The 16,111-nt window shown below is 56.8% G+C and overlaps 1 protein-coding gene and 1 long non-coding RNA gene across 2 annotated transcripts; one reads left to right on the plus strand and one right to left on the minus strand.

Annotated features, from left to right (window-relative positions):
• Nucleotides 1-7,669: 7,669 nt before the first annotated feature.
• Zc3h12a (zinc finger CCCH-type containing 12A) lies at nucleotides 7,670-16,104 on the minus strand. The gene is made up of 6 exons (XM_047517032.1): nucleotides 15,975-16,104; nucleotides 14,703-15,179; nucleotides 10,998-11,137; nucleotides 9,840-10,074; nucleotides 9,296-9,402; nucleotides 7,670-9,159 (listed from the first exon to the last, which is right to left on the minus strand). Exons 2-6 carry the CDS (start codon nucleotides 15,143-15,145, stop codon nucleotides 8,288-8,290), a joined length of 1,797 nt encoding a protein of 598 aa, XP_047372988.1. The 5' UTR covers nucleotides 15,146-15,179; nucleotides 15,975-16,104; the 3' UTR covers nucleotides 7,670-8,287.
• LOC124958707 (uncharacterized) lies at nucleotides 13,343-15,298 on the plus strand. The gene is made up of 3 exons (XR_007103938.1): nucleotides 13,343-13,757; nucleotides 14,222-14,359; nucleotides 14,607-15,298. It is a non-coding gene; the product is annotated as an uncharacterized LOC124958707 (long non-coding RNA).
• Nucleotides 16,105-16,111: the final 7 nt, after the last annotated feature.

Here is a 16,111-nt window from a genome sequence, read left to right on the forward strand (position 1 = left end):
CAGTTTCCCCACAATTGAGTTCATACTGTTTGCTTAGAGGATCCTTTGTTTTGTAACAGTAGGAAGCAGTATTTCCACCTCCATGCTTGAGCCCTTGGGTTCTGGGTACTGTAAGTACTCTGTAAATACCCTGTGAAGAGTGATCTTGACTTCTTGACCCATGCAGTGAATAAGAGCATTGAAATGAGTGTTAAATAACCTACACTTTCTTGCAAGTGGTGACATGTGTTGTCTTGAAATAATATTTCTCACTGCATAATCATCAGATTTTATGCTGTTTTTTTTTTTTAAAAAGTGGGATGCAACCATTATGTGAAGTCCCCCTTTTAAAACAGAAGTCATGCTTGTATTAACTTAAAATTTATTTATTACTAAATTATCTTTGGTGCAAGATTAAGATGCATGGAATACTTGTGAATATACATTAGGGCAGCAGTGATGATTATGTCGTGAAATACAGCACTCTTCATTTTTGCTTTCTGACTTTTCTGTCCCTCAACCTTGCTCCAGATTACTGAAGCAAAGTCACATCTGAAGTCCTGACTCCATGCTGTTCGGGTAGGAGACAGTACAGGACTGTGCTTTGTGCACCTTTACTTCTCCAGGATGGTGTATTCTGCGCCTAGGAAGGCGAAGCAGCGATGATGGGAAGGGATTGGAATTTTCATTCCTATGACAGTCTGAACGAGTATTATCATGTCTGAATCTTCTAAGTGGTAGATTTCATGATTTGAAGCAGTTTTCTGGAGTAAAAGCTGTCATTACTGATAGGGCCATGTGCAGTTGATGCTGATCCTCACCCAGGGCTGTGGAGGGCGGTCGGGGGGTGTGGGAAGGAAAGATTAGAACTTTGATGTGTGCTTCACTTTCTGGGTCAGCGTTATGTAGTTCTTCACTTTGAATGTGTTGTATAATATGCGTAAATATTAGTTCATTACTACATGTAGATAATTTATAAATAAATATTAGGTTGAACCACAAGAAATTGCTGATATTCAAATCATTTTGATCTATTAAAAAATAGCAGTTATTACTGGGCACAGTGGTGCATGCCTGTAATCCCAACAACCTTGGGAGGTCAAGGTAGGAGGATCACAAGTTCCAGGCTAACATCAGCAATTTAGTGAGACCCTATCTCAAAAAATTAAAAGGGCTAGGGACGTGGCTCAATAGTAGAGAACTGTCCTGGGTTTGATCCCAGTACCACAAAACAAAAACATCTATCATAACATACACCTGTTGGAGATGTGTATATTCCAAGTTTTTTTCTTTTGTTTTGGTTTTTGTTTTGTACTGGAGATTGAACCCAGGGACCCTTTACCACTGAACTACATCCCAAACACTTTTTATTTTTTGAAACAGGGTCTTCCTAAATTTCTGAGGCTGGCCTAGAACTTGGGATCCTGCTGCCTCAGCCTTTCAAGTCACTGGGATTAGCAGTGCCACTGGTTGTGACCTTTGACCTTTGACTAGTATAGTCCTCCCTACTGCTACCCCCTTACTGGTAACCCCATAACTTATTTCTGTATCCAAGGAATGGGGGAGGAGTGGGAGTCTGTTAGGAATGCTATATCAAAAATGGCATGAACTAAGATGGCTTACAAATCATAAACATTTCTCACAGCTCTGGAAACTAGTACGTCTAGATCAAGGCACCAGATTCAGTGTCTGGTGCAGGCGCGATTTCTGGTTCTTAGTCGCGCACATAATGGAAGGGGAACAAGCTCTTCTATAAGAACATGAATTCCACCCATGCTCTAATCGCCTCCTAAAGGCCTCCCCTCTCGGTACCATGTCCTTGGGGTTTAGAATTTTGACAGAGTGTTGGGGAAACACAACATTCAGACCATAGCAACATGAAAATAACACACATTCAAATCGTACTGAAGTGTATTCAGTGGAAAGCAAGTCCTCCTGTCCTCCAGCCACCAGTTTCCCTTCTCAGAGACCACCTCCGAGGGTCCTGTGTTCCTTCAGAGAACTTGCTACACTTATGAGCAGTATGCACACGTTTGTTTACAAAAATGGCAGAGGAAATGGTAGCCTAAAATGCACTGTTCTACCCTTTTTTAATTTAGCAATCTAGCAAAAAGTGTACAGCCCTTATTTTTAGTGATTCCTTAATGTTTCATTGCATGGGGTACCAGAATTTATACAGCCAGTGCCCTCTTGCTGATGTTAATATTGCTTCCCATCTTTTGCTTTGTCAGACAGTCCTGTAGTAAATAGCCTTACACACCTAATTCTGCAAATGAGCGCCTATAGGATAAATTCGTAGCATTGGTATTGCTAAGTCAAAGGCATGTACCGCTGAGGTAACCTGGGGCACCAGGTTCCCTGCAGTGCGTTGATGTTCCTACTAGCAGTAACACTGCCTGTCTCCTCACATCTGTCAGAATGATAGAGTTGTAGTAGTGGCATCTTAGGATTTTATTCCTCCATTTCCTGAGAATATTTGGAGATGGAACCCAGTGTCTTAGGCATGCTATGCATGCTATATCCCCAACCCGAGATTTTTTTTTTTTTTTTTTAATAGTTCATTACCTGGAACAGTCAAAACCTTCTGGAGATTTAGACTATAGAAGGTATGACAGTGACCTCTGGTTTGCTTTCTAGGGTGGAGCTGTTCGTCATTAAGAATCCTCTGTTTGGGCTGGGGAGAGAGCTCAGTCGGTAGAGTGCTCACCTTGCAAGCACGAGGCCCTGGGTTCAATCCCCAGTACCACAAAAAAAAAAAAGAATCCTGTTTTAGCCAGGCTGGGGTGCACACCTGTAATCTCAGTAACTCAAGAAGCTGAGGCAGGAGGATCCCAAGTTCAAAGCCAGTCTCAGTAATTTAGTGAGCCCTTAGGCAACTCACTGAAATCCTGTCTCAAAATAAAAATGAAAAGGGCTGGTGATGTGGCTCAGTGGTTAAGTGCCCCTGGGTTCGATCCCTAGCACCAAAATAAAATAAATATAAATATATAAAGAAATAAAAGAATTCCTGTTTTAGGGGCTGGAGTGTAGCTCATTGGTAGAGTAAGCACCCTACCCATTTTACATCCTGGCTTCTATCTCCAGAAATAAAGAAGGAAGCAAAAAAGGGGACTCTGCATAAACCAGGTTTGCTGGTTCATGCCTGGTTCATCCCATTGACCAGGAAGGGTAAGGTAGGAGGTTTGCAAGTTTGAAGCCAATCTGGGCAACTCAGTGACACCCCAGTCCCCCCTCCAAAAAAAAAAAATCCTGTTTAGAAAGAAGGAGTTGCCTGCTTTTGCTTCAGCACTTCATTTGCCATTTTCTCTTAGTTTCTTATGTCCAAGGCCCATCATTCTAGGCCAGTGCTGGTGGTCCCAGGGAATAGGCAGGGTTCTACCCAGGCAGCAGTACCAGGAAGCACCAGCAGGCGGCAGGCAAGACACCACATGCCTTCAGTGAGCCTCTTCTCTGGAGCACTGCCAGAATCGGAGCCTTTGGGAGGCTTCCAGTGACCTGACCTCCCAGCAGCAGCCTCGGCTTAATGCGGGGTGGGGTGCCTGATCCTTTCCTCCCACCTAGTCTTGCTGACATTTCTTAAATTGGTGAGCAGTTAAGTTCACCAGCAGCTACGTTGAGAGGAGCTCCAAAAGGGAGGTGCCAGTCAGGGCTTCCTCCCCCTCCAGGAACTAGCTGGAAGTATTTGCATGCCATGGCCTGGGATGGCTTGGGTTTCCTTAATTGCAGGGCCCTGCTTCCTGCCTCTTTCAGCCAAATCTCCCACACCCTTCCCATGAACTAGGAGGTCCCCAGAACAGACACTTACCACTTGAACTCCACCCACTTTGCTGTGGGCTAGGGAAAAAGAATAAGCCAGAGGTCTGAGCAGGGCCTTGGACTGCCTTACTTGGGAGCCAGGGCTCAGGCTGTTGGCTCCACCCCTGCAACCCGTTTCCTCTGCTCACTCTGACAGAGGCCTGCCCAGAACCTCCCTTGGGTCGGGTTGAGGGTGTGTGGGGGCTGCCCTTCAGTGCCTGGGGGCATCTTGGGGAAGGACGGAGAGCAGAGGACTTGGGAAGTGGGATGAAATAACATTTGTGGTGACGAGTGCTGACATCTTCCCACTACTTCCCGGCTGGCCTCTCACCCTGCAGGAGACTAGCAATGTTTGGGGCTTAGCACTAGGGGGCCTTGGGAAGGCTGGTCCCCTTGAGCCCCCAAATTCTCCTGCCCTTAGTTTAGGTCTTTCGATCTTCAGGGACTGCCCAGTTTCCCCTCAGTCTGAAGGAGTGGGATGGGGACAGAGTGGGCAGGGACATCGTGAGCAGGGAAGTCTATCTCACTGTGGACTGGTAAGGCCTCTGCTATGAGGGAGGCTCAGGAGGCTGGAGGTTTCCTGCCTTACAGGCTGCCGTCATCCCGGCTGCCACGGTCTGTGCCGCGGAGTGACTCCTGCCAGGCAGAACTTGCAAGAAAACTCAGGGTCAACCCTGCTGCTGCTGGCAGCCAGAGGCCGGGTGGGGACCCATGGTGGGAAAAGGTGGGCAGGCAGCTGTCCTCTGTGGCTCCCCAGGATCATTTCCCAGCATGCGTGAATTTGCATATCTCTGGTTTCCCCATCCGTTTCTTGGCTCCTGGAACCAGGAAAACAGGAGGAGGAAAGAGCGAGCGGGGCAGCTACTCGGAATTTGATCCCTTCCAGTACGCCTCGCCTCGTGGCCTGAGCTTTGGTCTCAGGAGTCACATTCCCTCTCCCTGGAAGCTCACGTGGAGCTGGGTGGGCCAGGCAGCTGAGGCCCCAAGAGGGGAAGGGGGTTTCCCTGCACAGCCAATGAGTGGTGCTCGGACCCAGGTCTTTTCTCCTGCTGCTGCCACTACGTGAACTGAACTATCTTCTTGTCAAATCTAGAAAAAGACTAGGAACACTGTATCCCTTTGACAGGTGGGGAGGCTGAGGCCCCTGGGTGCATGAGGCAGGGCAGGAGGTGGGGAGAGAACTTGGGAGTTAAAACCCAAGTCATGGGAAAGAAACAGCCTTGGCATTGGATCTGGCAACCTGAGTAGCTCTGCCCAGAAGCCAGATTGAGAAAGAGGCCTGGAGGGGAGGCTCTAAACCCTGGACCCAGCCCGGCCGAACCTGCCAGGAAGGCACAGGCGGCCAGCGTGGGCTGGTGGAGGTGCTGCACTGACCCAACCATCCCCAGGGCCTGGTCTGGCTGGCAGCTGCTGCGCGAGCCCTCACTGGCACCTGTCTGAACCAGCAGGGCCAGACCCAGCCTGCGGACATTAGCTGCAGCCAGCTGGGACAGATACCACCCACTGCCCACCTGCCCTGGGGACACCCATCTCCCTCACACCCACAGCGGCAGGAGAGCACATGAGCACAAGGTCAACTCTGTCAAGAGCAGCGGTGAGCAAGCTCCCTACTTGTTCAGGCGACCCCTGTGGCACACACAGAGGAGGCCATGGTGGGCCCGCAGGGCACCTGCTGCTGAGCAGGTGGGTAGGTGGTCATCCCACTGCTGCCAGAGAACTCCTGTGGGAACATCAAACTGAGGGGGCCCTGCAGGGCCCAAGGTGCTGCAAGTGGGTGCCCAGGGCCTCCCTCCCTCAGGCCTAGTGCTCAAGCCCTGGCCCAGCCAGTCCTCCGTGGGACCTTGGGCAAGTCACTCAACATTGCCAAGTGACTGATAATGAACTAGACGGTCTGGTATTTTAACTTCCTGTCCAAACAAACAGGGCCATAAATAGCCTTTTAATCTGGATTACAGTCCTCTTTTTTTTTTTAAACCTTTTTTCCCTTCCACATATTTTTCTCTTGGTGCATTACAGCTGTAGTATCGATGGGATTTGGTGTTACCTATTCCTAAATGCACACGATATGTAACAATATAATTCAGCCCATACCACTCTCCAGCGCTTCCCCCTCCCTCCCTGGGAATACAGTTCTTATTATTTCTTTTAACTTTTTAGTTGTAGATGGATACATTTATTTATGTATTTATTTAATGTGCTGCTGAGGATCGAACCCTAGTGCCTCACACATGCCAGGCAGGTGCTCCACCCCTGAGCCACGACCCCAGCCCTGGAATACAGTTCTTGATTGGGAAAAATATCCTATAAATAGGGCAGTGGCATTTCCTTGTGCAGGTCCCCTGAGTGGCCTGGGGGGAATGGCAGGGCCCTCGAGAAGCACTTGGTGGGAGACTGAGGTACTGCTTCTGTCCTGTGCACGGACTCCCTCCTTGATTTCTGCCTTAAGCACTCGCTTCCAGAGCTCCCCAGGTGCAGGAGGTGCGGCCCCAGGTCCAGGACTGGCCACTGCAGCACTGACTCCCACGTGCTTCATGGCTGTTCTGTGCTAAGCAGCTCCTCCAAAAGAAAATGCAGAAACTATAAAAGTCTCACAGAGAAGTACACGTCAGGGCTGGGTTGTGGCTCAGTGGCAGGGCGCTCACCTAGCACATGCGAGGCCCTGGGTTCCATCCTCAGCACCACATAAAAACCAAAAAAATAAATAATGTAAACGTATCGTGTCCATCTATAACAACTACATATATATATATATACACACACACATAAAGAAGTACAAGTTAGGCGAGATGTTCGAAGGCACAATTATTAAAATTCTATTTTTCCCATTTTCCCTGACCGATGACGTTTGTTTGGATATCATCTGATGACTCAACTTTTTCACTTAAAATATTTGACACTCAGCCAGGTGTGGTGGCGCATGCCTGTAATGCCAGCAACTGGGGAGGCTGAGGCGGGAGGATCACAAGTTTCAGACCAACCTCAGCAACTTGGCAAGACCCTCAGCAACCAAGGGAGGCTGTGTCTCAAAATTTAAAGATCATTTTAAAAAAGGGCTGGGGATGTGGCTCAGTGGCAAAGCACTCCTGGTTCAATCCCCAGGGCCAAAGGGAAAAGAAAAAAGAAAAAAAAAATTCACTCACTTTTTCCACTGCGAGGGAGAGGGAGAGAGGTGTGTCTTCCTGCTGGTCTCTTTCCGTCTGAGGCCAGAGAAGTTTGAGACTGATGTGAACATAGCCACCAGGCAGTCACTCCAGAGGCCTCTTAAAGAGCAGCTGCTCTGTGCCAGGATGGGGCCACACACCCAGCACGGGTCATCTCCTGTAATCCTCACGACAACCCTGAGGTAGGTGCCGTTAGCACCCCCATTTCATAAATGTGGAAACTTGAGACCCAGAGAGGGTCAGTCCCTTGCCTCAGATGACAATGGCAGAACCAGTTCTTGAGTTTGGGACTAGAGCCCTGACCAGAAGCCCCCCAGCATTGCCTCTCAGCCTGCCGCAGCCCCAGTTCTAGAACATTCAGAAGAAGGGGTCAGCGCGGAGCGCCCGGAGCACCCCCTCCACTCCAACCCCTGCCACCTTCTCACTCCGCCAAGCTCAGCTCTAGTCAGCACAGAAGGAGGAGCAGCCAGTCCTGTCCCCCAGAGCCACCCGCTACCATGTTGCAGCCTCAGGACTCCAAACCCTTGCACTTCTGCTTCCTTACCCCCCACATCCCCGCCTTGATGCTGCCGATGTGTCCACAGCTGCCCCCAGTGGAGGCCCGGGAGAGACGCCCATCCCCAAGCCACCCAGCACTCTTGGAAACCATCCTTCCAGAGAAGGGTCAGGCGTGGCACGGGGCTCCCGGGGCGGGGCAACTTGCCCCCACCACGCACAATGAAGATCACCTCCTGAAAGGGCTCCCGTTGTTTTTTATTGATGTCCTACAGAAGGTAAGGACACTCCACTTACATTTTAAATTTATACCAGTACACAGCATACACATCCCACACCTTTGGGGAAGGGTGCGCAAGGGAGGGTGGGCAGGTAAACGTGGGCAGAGGTGGGTTTTAAGAAGCATCTTGCTTACTGACATGAAGCCTCCCAGCCTCGAGGGGCACAGTAAGGCCTCATTGGCTTAGAGGAGGGGTGTTGGAGGGCAGGCACACGGTGCCCAACTAGCCGGCCACGCCGGTGTCCCAGGGATGGGTGGAGGTGGGGGCCGTGCACAGGGCCCCCTGCACAGGCCTCTGCTCCCCCAGGCCTCCCTCCCTGCCCTGAGAGAAAGAGGGTTTGGGCCTCAGCCACGGACCGACGGCCTTACCGGCACGTCTCCTTAAACAAGAGATACAATGTGCATCAACGGGGTGATCGCCCCTGGCCCAGCGTGGCCAGGGCCAATCCTACAGCGTCTTTGGTTGGGTCCCTTCCCTACTGGAATCCTCTCTCTGTCCAGCCTCCAGGCAGCCTGGGGCGGGGACAGCTGGCCTGAAGCACAGCTTGAGAGCCCCTCTGCAGGCCGCCCCGCTGGCTCACTCGGCGAGGTGCTGCGACTTGTAGGAAAGGATCTTGGCCGCCAGCTGCTGGGGGTCCAGGAGCTGCGGGAAGCGCCCCATCACGGCCTCCACCAGGTGCGGGGGGAAGACGCCACACAGCTTGGTGTACACGCTGGCCCGCTCCTTGGCCAGGCCTCCCGCCCCGCCCCAGGGTCCCCCACCAGCCCCTGGGCTTGGCACCTGGGGTTCCAGGACCGGGGTGGGCGGGGGCAGTGGGTACGGCTCCGACCAGTACTCTCGCGATGCGAAGGCGGGTGGCGGGGGCGTGTAGTCAGTAGGGACACTGAAGTGGCCGGCACCCATGGCCCGTCCAAAGGCAGGGAAGGCAGGTGCAGCCTGGAGCTCGGACCCGTAGTGGCGGTAGCCAGAGTAAGGGTCCCGCGGGGGCCCTGGCTCACTTGGGCCTCCTGCTCGGACCCCCCACAGTTCTGACATCTGACTCTCCAGAGAGCCGATGCCGGAGTCCAGGCAGTCCTGGGAGGTGTACGGCAGTGAGTCCAGGGTCTGCGGGAGCCAGTCTGTGGGCCCCAAGGTGCCGCCGCTGACCCCGCTGAGGGGGAGGCTCCTGCCAGCTGGGGCGAAGGTCTGTGTCAGCCCCTCCTGCCGGGGCCCTGGGGATGCCCGGGCCCCCAGCTTCTTCCCTTCCTGGCTGCTCGGCTCACCCTCTGTGGGCAGAGAGCCTGACTGAGGGGAAGGAGAAGACCGCTGGCTACTTTTGTCCTTGCCCGGGGCCCTCGGGGGCGAGAGGAGGGCGTTGGCACGGAGCTCATCAGCCACGGAGCGCTGGGGGCGGCTGGGCCGCTCAGGGTGGAAGAACCGGCACTTGACCCCGTAGGTGCATTTCCTCCCTGCAGGGGAGGAGGGGGACTGAGTGGGGCAGGAGGTGGGGGTGGCAGGCAGCCTGGGGCTGGCTGGTCCCGTGGTGGTGCCAGTCAGGAGGAGGCACTGGGGCACAGGGGAGGGGAGGGGCAGAGCTGGTCTCACCATAGGGACACGGCTGCTTCCGGTGCTCAGAAGGGAGTGGCTTCTTACGCAGGAAGTTGTCCAGGCTGGGTCCATGCCGGCCCAAGGGGTCATCGGGGGGCATGAACCTGAGGAGGGCCAAAAAAACTCTCAGGAGTGGGAGAAACAATGGGGGACCTCTGACTGCGGAGGAAGAGGCTGGACATCCAGGCTTGCTGAGAACAGCTGTAAAACTGGGGACATCCCAGAACGCTACCCAGGGAGAAGGGGGCGCCCCCAGCCCAGGGGTCGCAGGGGCAGCTTTAGGGCAATTCCCAGGCTAGGAGCTTTCCAGGGTCATCAGGAGGCCACAACCGGGGTATCTGTGTCTCGGCTGCTTCCAGAGAAGTCGTGTGGGCAACTGGACAGGCAGTCCTGGACACTGACCGCATCCTGTCTCAAGAGCTACTTCATCCTGAATCAGTGTGGCACCGGCAGAGCCTGAGGCTAGCCCCGCCCTCCCAAGGGCGGCCCTGGCTGCCCCCCAGGCCCGAGTCCAGGGGGTGCCCTCCCGGCGGGGACGCACCTGTCATTGACGAAGGAGTACATGAGCAGCCGCTCCTCGATGAAGCGCTTCCACTCCTGCCGCTCGCCCTGGAGGTCGCGGTAGGTGTCGTTGGAGACCACGACCCCGTCGGAGTCGTAGGCCAGCTTCACGATGAAGCGGTCGTCGTAGCACACCACCCGCCTGCCTCCCACGCGCCGGGACGGCGTGAACACCAGGATCTTCCTCTTCTCTAGTTCCCGCAGGATGTGCTGGTCTGGGGGTGGCAGGGCAAGGTCAGGGTTCACTCAGGACCCAGGGCCAGGCCACAGGGCCCCCTAAATGCCCGGTGGCCGGGCTCAGCGGCAGTCAACGCTAAATTCACAAGGGTGGGAACCAGGTTCGCGGAGGCCCTGCTGGTTTGCGGCCTGAGCCTCGGAACACCTGAGACCGGGCTGCAGTGGGGCCCTGGGCACAGCGCTGGCCCTCCTGCTCCTCCTGCTCAGCCAGAAGTGGTCTGGCTTTGGTGGTCGACCCAGCTTGTCCCGTAGGGGTCCGTGAAGGAGTGTCCCGGCTGTCCCTTCTCTGAGCAGAGTGAGGCTTGGGCCCCCTGGAAGGAGCTCACTGCCTGCCAGCCTGCCCCTACATCTCCAGAAAGGGACTCGGTTTGAATCGAGGCTCCTGTGGGCGCGGTGGTGGGGTTAGCACATGCTGACCACCCACCAGGTGCCTCGACAGCACGTGGAGATCAACTCACAGGTCCACCCAGTGGCTTTGGAGGAAGACTCTGCTATCGACTCCTGCCCACCCCATTTTTCGGATGAGAAGCAAGAGGCTTAGAGCAGGGGAAGTCCTTGCCTGGGTCACAGAGCCAGGGTGCCAAGCCTCACTGTCTTGTCCCAGAGCCCAAAGCTTCCACCGCTAAGCTCCGTGGTCCCTCTGTCACTGGGAATGTTAAACGAGTGACATGCAGCTAGTCAGATGAGGGAGGTACCCAGCATCCGAGGCAGCGGGCTGGGCTAGGTGACATCTAATGACCACGGTTTACAGCAGGGTTTCGGGGATAGCAAAACCCCAGAAAAGAGACGCTGATCCCCACTCAAGGTCTAGAAGTTGCCAGCCCTGCCCAAAGGGTCTCTCTTGAGGAGAACCAGGGCTTCTGGGGCAGTGAGACTGGTCACTTCCGGAGGTACCACACACCTGTGATGGGCACATCGGGCCGAGGCTGCTCCTTCCTCCAGGATGGCACGAACACTGTGATGTCTGTGTGGCCACGCTCCAGAAACCAGGTCACAGCCAGCAGGATGCCCCGGCAGGAGAAGACCTCCTTGTTCCCGTGGCTGGGAGGGAAGGGAGGACAGGTCAGCCCCTGCAGCAGGGCTCAGTCCAGGGTCCTCTGCCGGTGGGGCCCAAGGCCCCTGTTCCTGGCCTGGTGCCCACAACGCCTGAATGGCCAGACCCAGCTGTGGGACTTTCCCGAGATTCCATCGGCTGAAAGTGAGGATCCACCCAGGAATCTGGCAGCACTGGCTCCCCGTGGAGGGGAGGGTCGGCCGCTTGCAACACACCTGGGGGTGGGGAAAAGGTGCTGGGAGACTTCTGGTTCCTGCCCCACCCGGGAGCTGCTGGGACCATGGGACACCAATGTGCACAGGCAGACTGAGTCACCTCCCTCCCTGGCCCCGCCGGCTCCTCCTCGTCAGCAGCGCAGTGGTGGGGGCGGGGGAAGAACCAGCCAGGCTAACCAGAGAGAAACCAGATTGTTCCGGATTAAAGTTCAGCCGGGCACACAGCCTCGGGCAGGGACCCCAGAGGGCTCAGGGAAGGGGCTGGTGCTTCCACCCTTCCAGGAGCGACAGGAAGTGACGGTGAGGGGGTGCCTGTCCCAGGAGCCTTTCGGTGTGAAAGTGAAAGGCCAGTGCTTTTCCTCCCAAGACGCCAGTTCCCCGCCACCGCCGGGCCAGTCGATGCTCTCCCCACCCCTCAGGGAGGGTGTGACCTGAGGCACAAAGATGGTCAGGAAGTGGCTGGGAGGCTGGGGGACACGACTCAGCCACTCGCTCCAAGGAGAACCCGGACAAGGGGCCTCCTCCCTGCCCTGTCTGAGGGCCACTTCTGGTCCCACACCAATTCATCTGGGCCCAGAGGAAAGCCTGAGGTGCGGGGTTGCTCTGGCTCAGTTTCTCCGTCGGAAAAAAGGGCCCAGCGGTCTGCAGCTTTCCTTAGACCGACACAAGGTTGCGTTGGCTTGAGGCCAGTGCCTGGCAAAGCACAGGTCCCCACAGGACTTCTTGGGAGGGCTGGAGGGGGTACCAGGGCGCCTTCCCCAGCAGCCCTGCCTCTCACTGGCCCCTTGGTGACAACTCAGACTTAGATTTGGCAAATAAAACTGAATAAATGTTACGCAAAAGAGGCAAGTCCAGGGTCGACCACATCCTGTGGGTGGCTTGGGGGGGGGGTGACAGCTGGAGCCCCAGGAGAAGGCGGATAGGAGGGAGGGCATGAAGGCTGTTTGGGGACGAGGCTGGGGTTCCAGGTGCTGATGGTCTAGGAAACTGTAGGGGAGACAAAGTCCAGCCCCAAGGCAGGACTCATCCCCATCTGCTGTCCCCTGACAGCGTGCTGATAATAAAAGTTAAGATTTATCGAGAGCAACGAGCAGGCTGGGAAGAGGAGGAAGGACGTGCTTCCTTCAGGAGCTCGTGCTGGGAGTCTGAGAGGCTTCCCTGCCTGGCCAGGTCCCTGATTTGTGGTCCTCACAAAGCCCAGTGCTGTCCCCTCACCCTGCCCTCTTCCCTGGGCCCTCTGCGCTATCTCCCAAGGCCATGGATGTGACTGTTCCTGGCTCAGATGCCTGTCCCAGCCACACACAGGCGGCTCACCTGCCTCTCTGCGAACACACTTGCACGCACTCAGGTATATGCTTGTGCCCCTCCTGGGCCAGCATCTGCAAGCCCTGGGGCCTGGGGTCCTGCCTCTGGGCACTGAACACCCTGCTGGGGACCATATGCTCTCAGCAGGTAGAGCCCGAGTCTGGGCAGGGGCAGAACACAGGACTTCTGCAGTGGAGAAGCTTCCCAGGCTCCCACCCTCACTGAGACCCACCTGCCCAGAGGTCAGGGTCCCCCAGCCTGGCCAACCAGACTGATAGGATGTGTATGTGGGCGCCTCCAGCAGGCTGATCCTGCCCCAGGACAGAGGCAGGGCTGGGCTGGCTCCCCAGGTGAAAGACCTGCCTGGGCCGGGCCTGACTGGTGGAGAGAAATTCCCTTAGAAGGAAACAGAGGTGAATTTCCCCACGATTTGCATACAGTGGGGGCTAGCCAGCCTGCCTGCCCTTGGGGGAGGGGGTGGCAGGGCAGGAACCAGCGACAGCTGAGACAGGAAGTGTGAAGCTGGAATTCCCCTCCTGCCACAGCCCCGGCTCAGAAACCCCCGGCAGGCAGGCGGTTGCCGTCTGTCTCCAGGGTCAGCTCCGGGTGCCCCTCCACAGCTGCCCTCCTCCCTCCCAGGCTCCTCCTCCTTTTACCAGGACACAACACACACAGCACATGGCTGTCCCAAGGGCTCAGCCACTCCCGCTGGCCCCTGGCCCCCAGGCTTCTCAGCCCAGCTCAGGTTGCAGCGTGAGGGGACCTCAACCCTCAAAGTACAGGTTGTGACCTGTTGCTCTCGGGCTTGGGAGCCCCCTTTTCTCAGCCTCCCATCCAGGATCAGCCCATTTCAGAAACGGGAAGACTGACGCAGAGGTGGTGGGGAGTAGGCTCCCCTGTGCATGTGCTGAGCTGGGCCAGGACCAGCTGGCTGGCACCTGCCCTGCTGGGTTGGAGCAGCTGGTGGAAAGCCAGGGAGGGCAGAGACTGACTGGGAGAGCCCTCTGGGAAGCGGGGAAGCAGCCTGCACCACCTCCGACCCGTGTCTGGGGTCTCCCCACATCCCTGCCAACAGGAACTTTTCCTGGTGAGTGATCCACCCCGTCCTGACTCACCAGTCACCTCGCAGGGAACTAGGAGAAAGCGGCCGGGAAGGTGGGGCCGTGGATCCAAGGGAGAAGTCAGTTCCTTGAGGTCAGCAGCAGCCCTGGCCTCACCCTCAGCTCCCACCCCTCGCCACTGCCCGTGGAAGCCTGCAGGGGGCCACCGTTCGGGGGGCTGCGTTGTGCTGACTTTGGCTCTGGGAGCCCTAGAGACCAGTCTAGGAGAGTCTTGGCTCACCTGAGGCCAGAGCATCAGGCCACCCTCCCACACCCCATGGAGAACCAGAGCCAGCCTTGAGGTCACTCCTGGTCACAGCCCTGAAGGTCTCAGTAGCTGAGCCTGCTTCCATGGGAGCCCAGGTCTGGGACAGGAAGGCCCGGAAAGACCCAGCCCCTGAACAGTGACGACAAGGATCACTCCTGTTCACTGAGCCCTTTGACTTTTCAGGTGCCTTGCCTTTGCACCCCACAACGACCACCTGAGGGGGGACAGGAGATCAAGCTCAGAGTGGCTAAGTAACTGCTACCATCTGTAGTGCTGGAGCCCACAGGCAAATCCCCCACGAGGTCCTGCCTCCTGTTACAGGTGAGGAGTTTAGGTGGACGTGGCTGGCCTCGGGAGAGACCCAAACATAAAGTGAGCTCTGGGGACAGAAGGACCTGAATTCCAACCCTTGCTCCACCACTTACCAGTAGTGTGACCCTGGACAAGGCTTTGAGCTTGTGTTTCGTCAGTATGAGTTTCCTATAAAACCCACCTCAGAGAAGTCACAGGCTTAAGGGAGCCTCCTGGCGCGGAGCAGACCCTCACAACTGGCTTTCCCTTCCTCTAGACCAGTTCACGAGAAGTCAAGCTCCTTCCCCAAGGCTCCTCCACCAGAACAGCAGGGACACCGACAACACTCCTCTCTCCACAGCAGCCAACGTACCTCATGGCCACATTGCTCCCATCGATGACCACTGGCCTCAGGTCTCTGCCCTCCTTGCCCTCTTCTGGGAGTGAGGGCTCCAGGCTGGGGGCCTTGGGGGTGCCCCCACCCCGGGGTACCAGAGGGAGCTGAGGGCAGGGGTCCGGGGAGGACTGGCACTCTCGCTCGGAGGCTGCACTGTGCTTCACCAGCTCGCCCAGCACTGTGTTGGTGTCTGCCTGGACCCCCAGCTTCTGCAGGACGCTGTGGATCTCAGAGGATGAGTAGCCCAGCTTCCGGAAGAAGTCCACCTTCATCTGCAGCTCCAAAGCTGATGCCTCCTCTGGGGTGGGCTCCTGGGCTGGCCGGGGGGGACCCCGACAGCTGTGGCTGTCCTCAAGCCCCCACAGACTCATGGTGGGGCTGGCTTTCTGGACGGGCCTCTCTCCACAGGGGCCACTCATATCTCACACTCCTGGAAGGCACCTGTCACAGCTCCTATGGGACAACCACAGGGTCAGTGCTGGGGAATGTTGCTCTCATCCCCTCTGCTGCCTGCCCCTCCCGACAGGATGAGGCAACACGGAACCGGTGGCACTACACAAGCCTCCTTCGTGTGTCGGCTCAGGTTGTCCTCTCAAAAGCTCTCTCAGCTAAGGACCAGCTTTCCCAAGATTTAAAGGGGGAAACTGAGGTACGGGCACTAAGAACTTGCTCAAGGTCATCCAACTGTTAGCCAGTGACGCAAGAATTTGAACTTGGGCTGACTCCACCCCCAAGCCCACCCCCCACGCTAATCCAGGGGGCCCAGAAGGCAGGGGCGGGGCTCTCAGATGGAAACCTGGGGCTGGAAGTGCGCTTGGGGGCGTGAGGGCCACTGGGCCAGGGACCGGGGTGGGGGGCTTCCCCCTTGAGTTCATCACCTTCATCCTCCCGCCATCCCCACACTCAGAACCCAGGCCTAGGAGGGGCAGGGCTGGGGCCAGACTCCCGGGCCGCGGAAGGGCAAGTTTCCGGGGTGACCCACCCGAGAAAAAAGTTGCTGGGAGACTCTGGTTGGCTGCCCGGCGCCGGTGACGCGGAGGCTGTCCCGGTAGAGACCCGCACTCCCGCGGCGCTGCCCCCGCACCTCGGGACCCTCCCGGGGGCTCCCCCAACTTGAGCTTAAGTTGGAGGGCGTCTAGAGGGCCCGCGAGCCCAGGCGGGGCGGCCCCACGTCCCCCCCGCCGTCCGGACCCCGCCGTGCCCTCCCCCGGGCCCCGCCGCGCGCCCCCTCCGCGCCGCGCGCCTCACCCCGCTGCGCCCCAGCCGCGGCCGGCGGCGCATCCATGGGGCCGAGTCCCCGGGCCGAGTCGGCGGCGCCTTTGTACCGCAGGGGGACGGGCAGGTGCTTTAAGAGCCGTGACGCGGAAGCCGGGCTGGGCCGTCGC

The sequence above is a fragment of the Sciurus carolinensis genome, chromosome 1, assembly GCF_902686445.1.
Source record: "Sciurus carolinensis chromosome 1, mSciCar1.2, whole genome shotgun sequence".
NCBI lineage: Eukaryota > Metazoa > Chordata > Mammalia > Rodentia > Sciuridae > Sciurus > Sciurus carolinensis.

Coding starts and splice junctions, on each gene's coding strand:
- Zc3h12a (XM_047517032.1), bottom strand. CDS start 15,145: ATGAGTGGCCCCTGTGGAGAGAGGCCCGTCCAGAAAGCCAGCCCCACC. Junction 9,403..9,839: donor TACTCCTTCGTCAATGACAG/GTGCGTCCCCGC, acceptor GGCCCTCCTCAG/GTTCATGCCCCCCGATGACC. Junction 9,160..9,295: donor GAAGCAGCCGTGTCCCTATG/GTGAGACCAGCT, acceptor CCTCCCCTGCAG/GGAGGAAATGCACCTACGGG.